This window comes from Carassius carassius, chromosome 47 (genome assembly GCF_963082965.1).
Source record: "Carassius carassius chromosome 47, fCarCar2.1, whole genome shotgun sequence".
Lineage (NCBI taxonomy): Eukaryota > Metazoa > Chordata > Actinopteri > Cypriniformes > Cyprinidae > Carassius > Carassius carassius.
Window position 1 is genome coordinate 11,024,754 of NC_081801.1, and position 18,560 is coordinate 11,043,313.

An 18,560-nucleotide genomic window follows, 5' to 3' on the forward strand; every position below is an offset into this window, starting at 1 on the left:
TAATTTGGAAAATATGATTCCCAATGCACACAAACTTCCCAGAATACTGAGTGCCCTGTTGATTACACTTGATTTACTTCCTTTTTGATATTTTTTTTTATAAAGTATTTATTTGGGAAAAATACTTTGTCATCTTAAGTATAAGTATGGTTTTTACACATTTATTCTTTAATCCATTGTCAAATGATTTCAAATTTCTTAATAATAATAATAATACAAATTAAAAATTATGTTGGCTTTATATCGGTTATTGGCCCCCTGCTTTCCAATATTATCGGCATTGGCTGTCAAAAAAAGAAAGAAAAGAATTCACAAATACATTTTGTTACATAAATGTTTGTGTATGACATTTTCTAGCATGTTACAGCATCTTTATGTTAAAATGGTATTTAGAACCATATTAACATAAAGATGCTGTATCATGCTAGAAAATGTCATACACAAACATTTTTAAAAATACTGTGAGTATAAAGTATAAGAGCTTATTCAATGTGAGTATGAATATTTAAGGTTTAAAAAAAAAAAATCCATGAGCGAATAATTAAACCCAAGAGATTTCATAAAATCTCTTACATACATCCCTTATGATATAAAAAAAAAAAAAAATATATATATATATATATATATATATATATATATATATATAAACCCACCAGACCTCATAAAGATCACAGTTGAGATCACAAACAGCTCTGAATCTGTTTATTTGTAAGATACTCTCACTGTCATTCCTACAGCAAGCAGTGGGTGGATATTGAAGCCTAATGAGTTGTAAACCATGTTAAATGTTTATTAATATTGTTTGCGATTTGCATTGCATTGTCATTTGTTTCATGTGATTTGATGGGATAATCTATTTACCATGATGGATAACATGTCTTACTTTGGGATACTGACTCTAATGGTGCCCAAAGAATCTAAATCATATAGGCATGCATATTTTATTTGCTTTCTTGCCTTATATGTGCTTATATTGTCAATTAATATCCGTCTTATTATGGCCATTATCATGGAGAAATCTCTTCATGAACCAATGTACATATTTTTGGGTCATTTGTGTATAAATGGGATTTATGGAGCCACGGGATTCTACCCCAAAATTTTGTCTGATTTAATATTGGATTCATATGTAATCTCCTTTCATATGTGTGCTCTGCAGATATTTGTGATTTACAGCTCTTTACTGTGTGAGTTCACAATCTTAACAGTCATGTCTTATGATAGATATGTAGCAATATGTAAACCTTTAGACTATCATTCCAGATTAACTAAAAACACTTGTGTGAAATTAATTCTGTTTTCATGGATTGTTCCCAATTTTCTGTGTTAACTGGCACTCTGTTGTCAAATTTAAGGCCATTTTGTGCCTATCACATAGATAAATTATATTGTGACAACTGGTCAATTGTAAAACTGTCTTGTGCTTCATCTTTTGTTAATAATATCTATGGGTATATTGTTGCTGTTATATGTTCTAGCTTTGTAGTAATTATCATATTGTCCTATATAAAACTAATCGCTGCATGTAAAATATCTTTAGAAAACAGAAGGAAATTCTGGAAAACATGTCTGCCACATATATTTTCACTGATAAATTTCTCTTTTGCTTTACTTTTTGATTTTATGTATAGCAGATATGGTTCAAATGACATTTCAGAGAGTTTGCGTAATTTTTTGGCTCTAGAACTGGTGATTGTCCCACCTGTGTTCAATCCTCTTATCTATGGGTTAAATATTAGAGCAGTGCGCAAAAGTGTTTTTACTGTATGTGTTGCATCAAAAGTAAATGTTTCACGTGCAAAAAAAAAGACGAAAACATAATAAAAAAAAATAGTCATGACATTTGGGTTTTCATATATATGAAGTATTACAAAAAGTGGGAACGAGTGTGTTTTAATAAGCGTATTACACTAATAAAGTGCAATATATGTATAAATACATGTATCTTAATTAAAAAACAAAAATATCACTAAATATAGAGATTTGTTTAACAATATCAAGTCCCCCTGATCATAATGATTTCTCAGATGTTTTCCCCTCCATGCCTTTTTGTAGCTAAATATCATTATTGTATGTATGTACAATTTATCCTTGCTCTTTTTGTAAGATAGAATAAAAGTTTGTATAAATGTACTTTTAATCAGTGTAATTTATCTAGTATGTTTATCTATTATTTTTCATGAGTTCAGTGTGCTACCAAATCTTAAAAGGCTGATAGTGTCCAGTCTCTCAACCAGTGTTGGGGAGTAGCTATAAGTAGCGACGCTACTTTAAAAAGTGTAACTTGCCTATAACTAACTACTTTTTTCAGCAAGTAGCGATGTAGCGCAACCAAGGGCTACATTCTGATGAGTCACGAGCCTGTAATGCATTAAAGCTGCGTGCACAATCTTCTTCCGACTATTCTGACAGTCTTTCCACCAACAAGAGATCACCTGATAATATTGCAAAGGATTTACAGGAAAGGATATTTCACATGAATCAAATGTAATTCATGCAAAACAAAGATTAAAATGCAGTCTACATTGAAGATTTAAAGCACACAAGAGGTGAATAATAGCATTTTTTAAGCTGATTAATTTTTCTTCTTTATTGCATTCTCGATCAAATGTCTATTTTACAATGATGAACGCAGCCATAATATAATCTGTCCCTCCAAAATTTTGTAATGAACACTAATCAAACAGAAAATAAAATTGTGATATACAGTAGTGGTGTGCTTATTATTTGGCAAAGGATGGTTGTGGCAGGATTCACCCAAAGCACAGTGTTCACACACACAGATGATGATCGACGTCTCCATTCACAATCAGTAAATACCATAGACTGTATAAAAATACCACATGCTTTGAGTTTAACCTGCTTCTTTTATGAATCCTCCGTATCCAGTTTAAGGCCTTGTCCACACAAACGCGGTTATTTTTAAAATCCCAGCTTTTTCTTTGCGGTGTGGCTGTTCGTCCACATGCAAACACAGCGCCTGGTCACTGAAACCGAACATTTTTGAAAACGGCTGCTAGGGTGAAGATTTTCAAAAACTCTGGTTGCAGTGTTATCGTGTAAACTGCGGAACCGGCATTTTGGTCTTGTGACGTCAGGGCCAGCATGATTATATCCACCTACAGGAAACTTTTTCAGGCTTCAGTCTGGCCAACATGGCTTTAACAGTTGAGATTATATTGAGTATCATATGTGACCCCTACTGGCCACTATGAAAACTAGGTAATGCCGTATGGCCTTGTCAACGCCCCCTTAGCTACAATCATCCGATCTCGTGACTACACAGTGGAATCCTCCTCTGAACTAGTTACTAGCATTGACTCATTTGACTTACCAGTCTACTTACCTCCTCTCCAGCAAGTATCTCCTCTCCTCCTTGTGAATATCCTCTCAGATCATCTTCCAAGTCTTCCTCCAGCGTCTACATTGAGGTGTGTGTCCCATCACTCAGTCTGCCAGCTTGTTGAATCCCCTGTAAGAGGATTAGGATCGTCAGTCCATAACTCCATCTCAAGTTTCTGTCTCAGTTAAGGATCTGCTCACCTTTCATCTCTCCTTCAGTCCCATCATCCTTCTGTTTCAATAAATATACCTGCGTTAACTAACCTTCTGTCTCCGAGGTCGCTTGTTACAATATCTAACTTTACAGTAGCCTTTTTTCTTATTGTATGTATTGGATAGTTTACAAAATCAAATTATTGGGACACTTTTTGTCATTGAAATGGCTTGGAATTGTCCCAATCAACCTGAATTACCTCTACTCTTTGAAATCATGATCGCATTACAGTGTTGTTTTAAACCCCAGATATTTTACTTATAACTTCATTACAATTCTTCATTAATAATTATTTAGTTATTTTTTAATGTTCATTGTAAAAATATGAATATAATATTAATAATACAAAAATTAAAGTAGTTTTAATATAGCTAAATACTTTTTGAAAGTAACTTGTAGTGTAGCTAGCTACTTTTTCAGAAGGGTAGCTTGACTGTAGGTTATGGTAATTTATGAGTAGCTTGTAGCTGGTCAAACTACAGTTTCAGAGTAGCTTCCCCAACAGTGCTCTCAACTGAGGTTGTTGAGACCATACTTCAATCCAGAGCTCCCTCCATGTGGAAATTGTACACCTCGAAGTGGGATTTTTTTCACTTCTTGGTGCTACAAGTCCCAGTTAACTGTCTGGTTGGTTCAGTGCTGGAGGTTCTGCAGGAACGGTTTTCCACAGAACACCCTGAAGGTGTACATATTGGCCTTATCTACTTACCCCTCTGGGTGGTCAGTCATTAGGAAGAGACCTGCTTGTTACGCATTTCCTCCATGGCACCCTGAGGCTGAGGCCTCATGCTCACTCCCAGGTCCCGTCCTGAGAATTGCCCATAATTCTACAAGCTCTTAGCAGGCCTCTCTTTGAACCATTCGTTACCATTCTTTACAGTTAAGATGTTTAAGATGTTTATGTTTCTTTTGGCCATCTCTTCCTTGAAGAGAGTTGGTGACTTTCAAGCCCTCTCTGTGGCCCCCTCCTTTCTGGAGTTTGCGCCTGGTGTGGCTAAGGCATTCTAAGTCAGGCTCTTTGGAAAATTAGAAAAGAGCTGTGAAATACATAGACATGGCCAATTTATACTCACCTAAAACTCCAGAGAAGGAATGGGATAAAGAGATGATGGAAAATCTGACTTTGGCTCAGAGAAAGTTGTACAATTCCAATTTGTATATAACAAAGTTTCTCCACAAAAATACTGAATTTTTGAGACAATTTATTTCTGATTTGTTTCTGATTTGGTTACATATTTTACAAACCATCTCGATTGGGTTACACTCTACACGTCTGTAGAGACCAACAAATTTGTACAGTTGTAATACTGCTTGGTATTTCCTGATAAAGACTGGCAATTATTTTTCAATAATATCTGGAAAGATCTGAACGACTGTGGAGTGGGACTGAGTGGCCCTGAATATCCGGTACTGAGTGCTCGGTGATCACACCCAAAAGAGTCTGGACAACTGTGTGTACATATTCACCTGTGAAGACAAGACAAAGCTCAGTGATTGGTCTGGGGATGACCAGCATAAGAAATAAATATTCACCCTCCAATTTATGTTTAAGTGGCGTGATCTTCATCTGCTGAGCGCTCTTTTTTTTGATCGTAAACAAAATGTTCAAGTGGTGTGACATGCGTGACGGATAAAATAAAATTAAAACACAGCTGTTTCACCCTGTGATTTACCCCACCAAAAGTTCAGGTGTATTGCCGTCCCCAACTATTTATTACCACCATTATAAGGAACAGTAAGTACCCTTCCACATCACATTTTCATCATGTCTCAGGAAGACTCTTTGCGAAGCAATTACACTCCTTTTAACCTCGTCTCCTCCTGATGATAATGCTATCAATTATATTCCGACAGTATGTGCTCTGGTATTGTCGTGTTGGAAAATGCAAGGTCTTCCCTGAAAGAGACGGCGTCTGGATGGATGCATATGTTGTTCTAGAACTTGGATATACCTTTCAGCATTGATGGTGCCTTTCCAGATGTGTAAGCTGCCCATGCCACACGCACTCATGCAACCCCATACCATCAGAGATGCAGGCTTCTGAACTGAGCGCTGATAACAACTTGGGTTGTCCTTGTCCTCTTTAGTCCGGATGATAGCGGCCCAGTTTTCCTAAAATAATTAAAAATTTTGATTTGCAGTGTTGTAGTCGAGACCAGCTCATTCGAGTCTGAGTCAAGAACGAGTCCAGAGAGGGTTGAGTCCAAGTCAAGACCGAGTTCAGAGAGGGTCGAGTCCAAGTCAAGACCGAGACCAGAGAGATTGGGTCTGAGACAAGACCTAAAGAAATGAGTATGTAAAATGTTTGGTGGAAACAATAAAATTGGTATCATACTCAAACAGTATATAAAATATAATATGGCATGTACACTGTATTTTATTTACTTGATTAAAATGACGTGACATACAGTCTGGTGACCCATACTCAGAGATTGTGCTCTGCATTTAACCCATACAAAGTGCACACACAGCAGGGAACACACACACAGCAGTGGGCAGCCATTTATGCTGCAGCACCCAGGGAGCAGTTGGGGGTTCAGTGCCTCGCTCAAGGGAACCTCAGTCGTGCTTTTGCCAGCCCGAGACTTGAACCCACAACCCTAGGGTTAGGAGTCAAACTCTAACCCCTAGGCCACGACTTCTGAGTCTTACTGCATACAAACTCTTTGTGGCTCTTATATGCAAACTGAATAATTGGTTATGTAACAGATGTTTTAAAAAGTTAATGTGTTAGGTTCATGAGACATCCGGACCTGTGTCCTGCTGCCTCTGCACTAACATTTCACTAACATCTCACGTCACAAGAAAATCACCAATAATTAAAACATGTCAATCATAGGGCCCTATGAAATCCATTTTAATTTTTCCAAATTCCGTTTAAATTTTTCTGGATTCAATTTTTTAAATAACATACATTTTCACAACAATTTATTACAAGTTTAACAAAAATTTAATTTAGGGCCCTATGAAATTTTTTTCTTCATCATAAGTTTTATTGTTACCTAATTCTATGTTTTAGCATGTCTAATTATTTAAATGCATAAAAACAACTTAATTTATTCATTTTTTCCCCTAAAATAGCCTTATGAAATTTGCTCAGTAACAGAAGCAGTTAAAGTGTGAAAGTAAACATTGTGCTGGTATAATTGTAGGGCTCTATAAAAACAAAATTCACAGTTTAGCGTGCGTGATGCTCACAGGGATTTCAGCGTCTGCCGTCTCACTAAATGAGGACAAAAATACATGAAGAACATCTTCAGAACTGCTCTGAGAGTCACTTCATGAGCATTTGACCGTTTGATTTGAGCAAAAGCCTCATATCACATACACAGAACACGGCATCCCGTCAAAATAAAAGTTGTTTTGAATTCTATTGTTCAGTAGAATGTATATAGCCTGCTACTACTATAATGAAACCATCATCATTTTTTAAGGATTATTCACACATCCATGTTTGATTTTGAATATTAAATCCCCTTTGTTTGCAGAAAAAAAGTTTTGCTTAATTTTCAGTAATTAAAAGACAAATAAAATTAATGTTTCATGCCTTGATTTGATAACAATAAAAATTGAAATACAGACAAAAATATTTAGGGAAAAAAATCATTAGCCTTCTTTAAGAAAAACTAAAGAAATTAAGTTGTTTTATGCATTCAAATAATTAGACATGCTAAAACAGAATCTGGTAACAATAAAAAATATGGTGAGAAAAAAATAAAACATTTCATAGGGCCCTAATCGTAATTTTTGTTAAACTTTTATTAAATTGATTTGATAAGTTTCATGATTTTAATTAATTAGACTTTCTTTATTATCAATAAACTTTAATTTAACTATTAAAAAGGAGTGGAGTAAAAAAAAAAAAAACAGAATCCAGAAAAATTAAGTAACAGAACTTGGAAATAAATAAAATGGAATTTAGGTAAAAATTTAAACAGATTTCAAAGGGTCCTATTAGAGTGTGGTAATTTCAACATTTACTATAACTTGAATTGTTATTACTTTTATTACTACTACTACTATTAGTATTGTTCAGTACAGTTTTTTTTTCAGTATCCATTTGAAAAACTATCAGTTAATTAATCGGTATTGGCCAGTGTAGTCCAACCTAGCTATCGGTATATGCAAAATCCAATGTTGGTCGACCTCTAGTACTATTCCATATCATGATTTGATGTAAGTGCAATTGATCTACTTTTGATTCATTAATTCAAAATTTGACATATTCTGTGACATTCCGCGTTAAACTGTAAATTCCTTTTTATGACTGGATTCTGCGATTCCGTCTGCGTGAAAACGCAGAAATCATAGGGCCATTCAATCAAATATAAATGTAAAGAAATATTAACATACAATAATAATCATGAAATATTTTGATTGGGACTCGAGTGGACTCCTAATATGTTCGAGTCCGAGTCAATACCGAGTCAAAATGCACACGAGTCCATGACAAGACAGAGACCATTAAAATACGGGTCCCAAGACCGAATTCAAGACCGAAACGAGTCTCGAGTACTCAACACTGTTGATTCGTCTGACCAAAGAACAGTTTTCCACCTTTCACAGTACATTTTAAATGAGCCTTGACACAGAGAAAATGCCTGCTCTTCTGGATCATGTTTAGATATGGCTTTTTTTTTTTTTTTTGACGGTGGATAGTGTTCACCAACAATGTTTTCTGGAAGTATTCCTGAGCCCATGTTGTGATTTCCATTACAGTAGCATTTCTGTATGTGATGCAGTGCCGTATAAGGGCCCAAAGATCAAGGGCATCCAGTATGGTATTCCGGCCTTGACCCTTACGCACAGAGATTGTTCCAGATTCTCTGAATCTTTAGATGATATTATGCACTGTAGATGATGATAACTTCAAACTCTTTGCAATTTTTCTCTGAGAAACTACTTTCTGATATTGCTCCACTATTTTTCGCTGCAGCAATGGGGGAATTGGTGATCCTCTGCCCATCTTGACTTCTGAGAGACAGAGCCACTCTGAGAGGCTCTTTTTATACCCAATCATGTTGCCAATTGACCTAATAAGTTGCAAATTGGTCCTCCAGCTGTTCCTTATATGTACTGTAACAGGGTGAAGAATCCCACGACAGTGAGGAGTGCAAAAATAAATGCCCCAGAGGGTGGTTTTATTGTCAGGTATTACTGTGAAGTTCCTAGTGCGGCATGTCCGTGCGTGGGATGCTGATTGGTCATGGGCCTTCTGTAGGGGAACAGTGAAAGCAGCGTTAGCATCCAGTCTTCTTCACTTGTGTGCAGGTGGCTGCGGCTTATGTAGCCACCACTTGTTTGCCAGCGGCCATGACCGATCAGCCTGTGACAAGGTTTCCAGGTGTTCCCCGTGCGTTTCCAGGGTGACGCAGATGAGGCTTCGGGACACGTGACCCCCCCCCCCCCCCCCCCCAAGCGTTGCCCTGGTCCTCTTGTACATTGGGGAGATTGAGGGATGGGTGGGGAGTGTACCCTGACAGACTTACGAAAACTGACCAAATCCTGGAGAGCCCATCGGCGCTGGCGTTGGCTGTCCCGGCTCGATGTTGTATGCTGAAGTGGAAGTCCTGGAGCGCTAGAAACCACCAACTTACCCGGGCATTGGTATCTTTCGCCCGGGCCATCCACTGTAGGGGGGCATGGTCAGTAATCAGGGTGAACTTTCTTCCCAACAGATAATACCTTAGCTCCAGGACTGCCCACTTGATGGCCAACACCTCCCTCTCCACGGTGGCATAGCATTGTTCTGCGGGGGTCAACTTTCGGCTGATGTAGATCACTGGATGTTCCTCGCCATCCTGTACCTGGGAGAGGACGGCTCCCAATCCAGTGTCCGAGGCATCCATCTGTAACAGAAAGGGGCAGTTAAAGTCGGGGGCCCGTAGGACTGTCTCCGATGTGAGTGCGGCCTTGATCCGTCAAAACGCCTCCTCCTCGGCAGGGCCCCATGGTGGCTTCTCCAGCTGCCCCTTTCTGGTCAAGTCTGTCAGGGGGGCTGCTAAGGAGGAGAAGTTAGGGATCAAACAGCGGTAATACCCTGCCAACCCCAGAAGAGCCCATACCTGCATCTTGGAGGTGGGACGTGGCGCAGAGAGGATCACCGTAACCTTCTTCTCATGGGGTTTAATCAGGCAGTGTCCAACCTGAAACCCCAGATACTTGGCCTCGGTACAGGGGAGATGACACTTCCGTGGGTTGGCAGTAAGTCCAGCCTTTCAAAGTTCTCCCAGCACCCTCCGGAGACGTTCCAGATTGTCCTTTTTAACCGCTCGGAGTTGACGACGACGTCATCTAGGTAGGTGACAGCATAGGCTTGATGGGGCTGCAGGAGGATGTCCATAATGCATTGGAAGGTAGCCGGAGCCCCATGCAAGCTGAACGGGAGGGTCCGGTATTGCCAGTAGCTGCTTGGGGTTGAGAACGCTGTTTTGGGCTTGGCCTCCTCTGTGTGTCTGACTTGCCAGTACCCCTTTGTCAGGTCGAGGGTGGAAATATACCAGGCCCTCCCAAGCCAGTTGAGGATTTCGTCCACCCTGGGCATGGGATAGCCGTTGAATTCTGAGATCTCATTTAGGCGGCGGTAGCCATTGCAGAACCAGAGGGTGCCATCTGGCTTCGGAACCAAGATGATGGGGATGGACCAGGGGCTCCGGGATGGTTCGATTAACCAAACCTCAGTATCTCCTTGACTTCCTCCTCGATGGCGTGTCGCCAAGCCTCCGGGACATGATAGTGCTGCTGCCTTATGATGAGGCCTGGTGGTGTTCGGATGTCGTGTTGCACGACGTTGGTCCGCCCGGGAAGGGGGAGAACACATAAGAGAACTGAACAACAAGGTGCTGCAGCTCCCTCTTCTGGGCTGCCGACAGTTGGGGTTCCATGTCAACAACCACGGGAGAGGAGGCGGCGAGGGCGGAGAGTTGGGTCCTGGACCCAAGTTTATATGGTATAGTTGGCTTTCCCATCTTCAGCCGGGCTGTGACCGGGCCCACCTTCTCGGTCACGGTGTACGGCCCCTGCCAGGTGGCCAGGAATTTGCAGGCTGCAATGGGGACCAGGACCAGGACGTGGTCTCCAGGCTGGAACTCCCGTGGCTGAGCTGCCCTGTTGTAGTGGCATTGTAGGGCCTGCTGCTCTTGACTGAGGTGTTCCCGGACTCAGGGCATCACACTGTCGACCCTTTCCCACATCAGACAGACATGCTCGATCGATGACCGGTGTCCAGCTGGCTGCTGCTCCCTTGCCTCTCTTGCGACACCCAGGAGGCCACGGGGCTGCCGCCCGAACTGGAGCACAAAGAGGGTGAAACCCGTGGAAGCTTGCAGGACCTCCTTGATGCCATAGAGGATGTAGGGTACCGGGTGGGCATAATCAACGATCACCAGGATGTGCTTGTGTCCCCGGGTGGACTTTGGCAGCGGCCCCGCTAGATCCATCCCGATCCGCTCGAAGGGCACCTCAATGATGGGCAGCAGAATTAGCGGACTGGGGGGAGGTGTCCATGGCAATATTCGTTGACAGGTCGGGCACGCTTGGCAGAACCACTTCACCTCAGCATCCAGCCTGGAAAAGTGGAAGCGGTCACGGATCCGTTGGATGGTGTTCTGGGCTCCGAAGTGGCCGACCATGGGATGGGATTCGTCCGTGGCACCACTAGCAAGGTTTTTTCCTCCCCCCTCCACAGTGCGACACAGTAGAGCAGGCCTTTCCGGACGATGAAGTTTGGGACCGGCTGGGGGCCCGGCTGAACCTCTTTCCCCTCGATGACCCATACTTGGGCCCAACAGTGTTTCAGCCGGTCATCCTCGTGCTGGGCCTGGCTGATGTCGCCCCCTCCGGACACCTGCTGGAAGACATCAAGGTAAAGGTTATGATCCCTTAGGGACTCACCCTCTCTGGCGCTGTCCGAGGCCAGCAGCACAGGACGACATCGGCCCCCCTTCATCTGTAGGGGTCTTCGGCGGCTCCCACTGGGGCTGGCAGACTGTGTAGCAGTGAGGAGGCGGCGGTCAAATCCGGGCCAATCCCTACCCAAGAGCATCGGCACAGGGAGATCCTTAACAATCCCCACTTCGACCGGCCAGGACCCTGGTGATACCAAGATGGTGACTCAATGCGATGCCACCTCTTGGTATCCCAGTAGATGCATGTGATGGCAAGATGGGCTCTAAGCTCCGGGCGGGGGGACAAGACGGTAGGGTGGACGAGGCTGACCGCACTCCTGGAGTCCAGGACAGCTTCAAACGGGTGGCCGTTCACTTTCACTTCTGCACGTGGAGCCCCCCCTTGGTGGGGTACAGTGGACGATGCAGCTATAACCACATGGTCCGCCACATGGCTAGCGGTGGGATCCCCGGTCAAATAAATTATTTTATTTCTTTTTTATTTTATTTTGTTTGTTTAATTTTTTAGGGTAAGGGCGGCTGTCGGTGATTCTTCAGGCCTCTGCGCGCATTCTCCACCAGTGTAACGGGGTGAAGAATCACACAACAGCGAGGAGTGCAAAAATAAAGGCCCCGGAGGGTGGTTTTATTGTCAGGTAGGTGAAACTGTAAGAAGGAAGTGCAGGAGTACTCGCTGGCTGGTGCGCTGATTGTGGCGGTGTTCCAAGTGTGGCGTGTCCGTGCGTGGGGTGCTGATCAGTCACGGGCTCTCTGTAGGGGAACAGTGAAAGCAGCATTAGAATCCAGTCTTCTGGAGTGATCACTCACTTGTGTGTAGGTGGCTGCGGCTTATGTAGCTGACGCTTGATTGCCGGCGGCCGTGACCGATCAGCCTGTGACAAGGTTTCTAGGTGTTCCCCGTGTATTTCCAGGGCGACGCTGATGAGGCTTCGGGACACGCGTCACAGTACATTTAACTCTTCCGGCCTCTTGTTGCTACCTGTCCCAACTTTTTTGGAATGTGTAGCTCTCAAGAAATCCAAAATGAGCCAATATTTGGCATGACATTTCAAAATGTCTCACTTTCAACATTTGATATGTTATCAATATTTTATTGTGAATAAAATATGTTTATGAGATTTGTAAATTATTCCATTCCTTTTTTTACTCACAATTTGTACAGTGTCCCAACTTTTTTGGAATCGGGTTTGTACAAGAAAGTTGTTTATGATGCTGTAGATCTCTGGCAAAGCAGCGTGTCTCCCTCCAGACTGTGACAGCGACAACGTGTGTGACAACTGTTTGTAGCTTGAAGAATTTTTTCTGAGACTTTGTGTTTATCCCTGTTATAAAGTGCAGATGATTGAAATGATACTTATGGCTATCAAGCATGTGTGTGATCCCGAGAAAGTTTACGAGGGACAAATTAGACCTATAAAGAATCTCAAGAAACAAATGGACGTTATGATAAGAGTTATGGTTACATGGGATGCATTGACGTGTGTTAACAGAGCTGATAAACTGGCTGTAATGCTCAGAGAAATTTCCAGATGAGATATCCGCTACCATTCAAGGGATAGGAGTTAGCTTATGTAACTGATGTAAATGAGTGAAGCTTGTTTCAAAAAATTTGAAAAACAAGGTACATACTAGATCGTGGGTATATGTCATGTGTAAATCATCTTTACTGGTTAGACAGTCTGTAGCGTCATTCTATCAGTTTTATTATTACTTATACATTTTTTTACCCAATTTGAATTTTGTTTTAGTCATTATGTATCCAATTTGAATTTTATTCTCGTCATTATGTATCCAATTTGAATAACTATTCTTGTCACTATCTCTTTATTATTTTTTGAATAAAAGCAAGAAATGCTATGCTTTTACTTGTTATTCTTTTGCAGAGGGTTGAAACGTTGACATGTATGAGCTCATGAAAAAAGTATATTATGGTGCCGCTGAGTCCCTCTGCTTAGATTGTGTTTTATTTACTTTATTACTTTCTTTTGCTCTCTCTTTTTACACACATATCGTCTGCACTGATCACTTACAACAATGAAACACTTTTGGACACTGGACACCGCTTCAATAACCTGTTTCAGGACACTTTATCCTCCAACCCATCATGGCCATCTGAGATTCTCTGGTACACCGAGATAAGCAATGGCCACTTGAATAATCAAGAAACACCACAGGAAACGTGCTGGGATTCGCAAAAGACCAAGAAAAAGATCACACAGTCCTCCTTTCCGAGCATTCTGCTTGACAATTTCCAATCTCTGGAGAATAAGATGGACGATCTTAGAACCAGGATAAGTCTCCAATTGGACATTAGGGACTGTAACATCCTTTGTTTGTCTGAAACATGGCTCATGACCTCGGTCCTGGACACTGTAATGCCTACTGATAACCCAGGGCCGGCCCTGACCAATTTGCTGCCCTAGGCAAGATTTTACCTGGCGCCCCATGCATCAAAGCCCATTTCACCCTGTCATTGTGTTCATGATTTAGCATATATATATATATATATACACACATACATTACAGCAGAACTGTTTCCAACACTCATAATAAATCATCATATTGGAATGATTTCTAAAGGATCATGTGATAGACCCGATGTCACATGTGACACTGAAGAATGGAGTAATGATGCTGAAAATTCAGCTTTGCATCACAGAAATAAATAAATGATAATTTAAAGTATAATAAATTGAAAACAAATTATTTTAAATTGTAATAATATATCACAATATTAATTTTTTTTCTGTATTTTTGTTCAAATAAATGCAGGCTTGATGAGCAGAAGAAACTTCTTTCAAAAACATTAAAAATAGTAATGTTTCCAAACTTTTGGCCTGTACTGTATCCCCCCAAAACTGCACAACTGTAGAGTAAAACATTAATAAAAAAGTGATAATAAAAAATGCGTCTTAAAACTGACATGATTGTACAAAATCACAGTCTGGGGACTCAGAACTCAGAACAACTGCTAACATTAAAGGGATAGTTCATTTTCAAATTAAATTTTGGTATGTTTTAGCTTACCTCAAGGACATCCAAGATGTAGGTTTCTCTGTTTCCTCAGTATTTCCCATTTTGATATTTTTAGGTCCAACCGTTCTTGTCTGTGACTCACATAATGGATGTCTATGGTCACCACCTCAAAGAGCATGCACAGAGGAGTCCAAATTAAACAATTCCCCATCGTAAGTACACATTGATGACCTAAGACACGAAATGAGCGGATTGTGTAAGAAAACAAACAGTATTTATATCGTTTTTACCTCTTGTACCAGTGTTGCCAGATTGGAAATGCCCAAGTATCGTACCAGAAGTTCAAAATTATCGTATTTGGAAGAAAATTATCGTACACGAGTCAAAAGAGTTATTTATCTATTCTAAACCAACAACATTTCGACACGACCTGCAAATTACCACAATAGATAAGGCGTATTGTTGGACGGAAGCAGTGAGACAAAATACTATCCCATTATTTTCAGTGACTGTCTCGGGCGTGGCGCATATTAAAACATATTTAAATGATTTTAACACTTGATTTGTCGCATCCAGTTAAGAAGGAATTTAGCTGTTTCTGCGTGGTGCAGTTAACTCCACATCTGAGCCGCTGTCATCGGAATCCTGCGTGTTGCCAGATGTCGAAGGGGTTCTTTCTGTCATGGACCGCAACTAGTGCTCGTTGGCTTTAAAGCAGGGCACCCTCCAGCATTCTTAACACACTCTGAGGTGCACACGAATGCATTTAGAGTGTCTGTAATGAGCCGATTTCGTGTATGAGTAAAGAAGCCCTATGACTGCAACTACCACCATTTAAATTTTCATAAAATTCTGAAATTATCGTACATTACAGGATTTTTTTTCATTATTGATCGTACATCGTACAGAGGTGAAAATTATCGTACAAATACGATAATTATCGTACGTCTGGCAACACTGTCTTGTACACAACCACGTCCAACTGATCTGAGTTCGCGAGTTCTTCCCGATGTGACGTGCGCGCGCGCTCTGGCTTTAGTCTGCGCAAGCGCGGAAAGCGCCGGAAGCGATCTCTCGCGCGTGTACATCACTCATTGTTTACACTTACTGCTTATGGTTTACACAGATTTCGGAAGTATTACCTTTCACTGTGAAGATCTAAACATATTTAGACGTACAGGAAATTGCAACGGAAGACGATTTCAATATATCCATAGACAACGTTGAATTTTTTTCACAACCATATTTATTTGAAACAGAATACACAGACCAAGTACTCAGGAGCGATCCGCTGCAGCAGCACGTCTTCAAGCCTCAGAGACTAGTGATGGCAAAATCGAGGCCTCGTGAACCAATTAAACAGTTGAACCAAATGTGCCATATTGTTTCGAGGCTTCGAATCAATCCGACACCCGTCTCAACGGTGACACCTAGTGGTCACTTGCAGGTGTTGATCTGAAACAACCTTGACGAGCCATTAAAAAAATGTGTTGTTTTTTTATTATTATAATGTTCTAATATGTGAAGCTTGTAACCTATAGGCTCCTCACTGTGCATAATGTTATTTTGGTCATGAAAAATGAATATTAATAAAAGAAATCAAGCCACAATGTCTCACTTTTTTAGAGATTTTTATTCAAAAATATTAATTTATCTGCTGTGGAAGGACTTAGCCTACTTCTTTTTTTACAGATAATTTCTCCAGCCTTTGAAAAAATCCTCTCACAAGGGACACTTGTTGCTGGCATACAAAGATATTTTTTTGCAAGGACATACAAATGAGGAAAGATTACTGCTCTCTCTTTCCAGTAAGTTAGTGGATCATGAGTTCTGGGCAAATACGCATCGTTGATGTATTTTTTCACTTCCACTGTGGCATCAGCTGTAGCATTGTGTATCATCTTGGTTTGATGGATGCGAGTATCAAAAAGTTCCCATAAACTGTCCTGTGTTTCTACTGGTGTTGATGTTGATGGTGATGGTGATGATGATGATGATGGGTGTGATGTTGACATTTCTGGGTCTGAATAAAAATGAAAACAGCAATTAGTAACAAATCCTAAACTGACGGCATATATGAAGGATATATTATATTACATGATTCAGATTACATAACATAACACAGACTGAAACTGCTCACCAGGATTTGTGTTTGAACGCATCAGTGAAGCACACTCCAGTGTGATATGCTTTTCAGCTTCCTGGGCTTTGGCAGCATTTCCAAATGCCACATTTTTTAACCTTGGGTCCAGCAGTGTAGTCAGTGCCAAGGCTCTAAAACTCTCATAACCTCCACATCTGGAGTGCAGACCTTCTTGCAGATGTGAGCCTATGAGCCAAAACAGGAGAAACACATATTTATAATAATGACAATAATATGACAGTTATGGCCAATCACATGGGTAGTATGGTCATTGTGGCCTACCTAATTGAACAGTTGATTCCTGCGTTGCATTTCCTTTTTTCTGTGCAAGCTTGTGCTGCAACATCCTGTACAGTGGTATAAGCTTTGAAGCAGACACTCTCTTTTCCTCTGACATCTCTGTTGTTGCGAGTTTGAATGGTTGCAGTATTGACAATGATTGTTCAATAATGTCATAATCAATACTTGTCAGGGGAGCAGTATCATTGTTTAAGTTGGAAAGTGCAGCAGCCACTGGTTCACGTTGGTCATACAAGCGCTGTAGCATGTCAAATGTGCTGTTCCATCTCGTGTCAACCTCCTGTATCAGTTTCAGAGTTGGTCTTCCCATCAAGCTCTGCATCTCCACAAGCTTGTCCTTTGCTTTGCAGCTGGATCTGAACAACCCCACTATCTTTCTGGCCTTCTGGCATATTTCATTGATGACTGGGGTTTGATCTAGTGCCTTTTTCACAATCAAATTTAAAGTATGAGCAAAACATGGGACATGGCGAAGGTGGAGTAGCTGGGCACTTAGGATCATGTTAGATGCATTGTCAGCCACCATGCACTGAACTTTGGAGGTTATTCCCCACTCAGCCATTAGCAAGGCTTTAGCCTCCATGAGATGCTGGGCTGTGTGGGTTTGGTAAAACCTCCTTACACCCAGTACAACAGTTGCCATTTTTGCCTCTGGTGTTATGTAATGGCAAGTCACACCAAGATATCCATCCATATTAATGGAGGACCACATGTCAGCTGTAAGGCTAACAAATACGGCCTTTTGTAGGTCCTCCATTGTCTTCTCCTTGGCTTTGTTGTACTTTTCGCTGACCATTATTTTAAGCACCTTCCGGAATGGGAGGACATAGCTTGGATCAAGCTTGTTCACAAATGCCCTGAATCCCTCATCGTCCACGATGGTGAAGGGCTGCAGATCCTTCACCACCATGTTTATAAGAGCCTCATCCAATTCCCTCTGTCTGACTTTTAAAAGAGAAGACAAAACATACTTTCAGACAAATACATTGGAAAAATACAGCTTCAATTAGTGCACATCTATTAAAAGTATAGCCTACTGGTTCATTATTTGGAAACCTTCCAGTGTTTATAATCAGTGCTTTATATAACTTATAAACTTTATAAACAGTGTCCCAAAAGGTTGTAATTATATTTCAATTATAATTATATCCCAAACAATGCATACCTTGCTTAGATGGCCCAGCAGTGTCAGTAGCAGGCCTAGGTACAGGGGGAATGCCATCCTCTGCACCCTGCAAAATGGCAGGATGAGTGCTCCTCAAATGGCGCAGCATGGATGATGTATTGTTGCAGTAGGCTAGCTGCCGATCACAATACACACATCTCACTTTATTTGGGGTTTCTAAATGGAAATGCTCCCACACCACAGATGTACGGCATCTCTTCTGGGGAGCTTCCATTTTATCTATCTATCCAAATCTATCTATCTATATATGAATCGATCTATGTATCTAGATATGTATCTATAATCTATGTATCTATATATGTATCTATCTATAATATATGTATTTATATATGTATCTGTAATCTATCTATATATGTATCTATCTATTAATCTAGCTGTCTATATATATTTATATCTATGTATCTATTAATGTGTCACTATATGTATACTCTGTCTGTCTCTAGCCTCTCAGTCAATGTGTTGTGTAAATTTAAATGTAAGTCTAAATTGCC

The 18,560-nt window shown here is 40.9% G+C and overlaps 1 protein-coding gene across 1 annotated transcript; it reads left to right on the top strand.

Annotated features, from left to right (window-relative positions):
* The first annotated feature begins 865 nt into the window (after positions 1-865).
* LOC132130300 (olfactory receptor 52N5-like) lies at positions 866-3,467 on the top strand. Its single transcript, XM_059541987.1, has 3 exons — positions 866-1,323; positions 1,356-1,764; positions 3,408-3,467. Exons 1-3 carry the CDS (start codon positions 866-868, stop codon positions 3,465-3,467), a joined length of 927 nt encoding a protein of 308 aa, XP_059397970.1.
* The last annotated feature ends 15,093 nt before the right edge of the window (positions 3,468-18,560 follow it).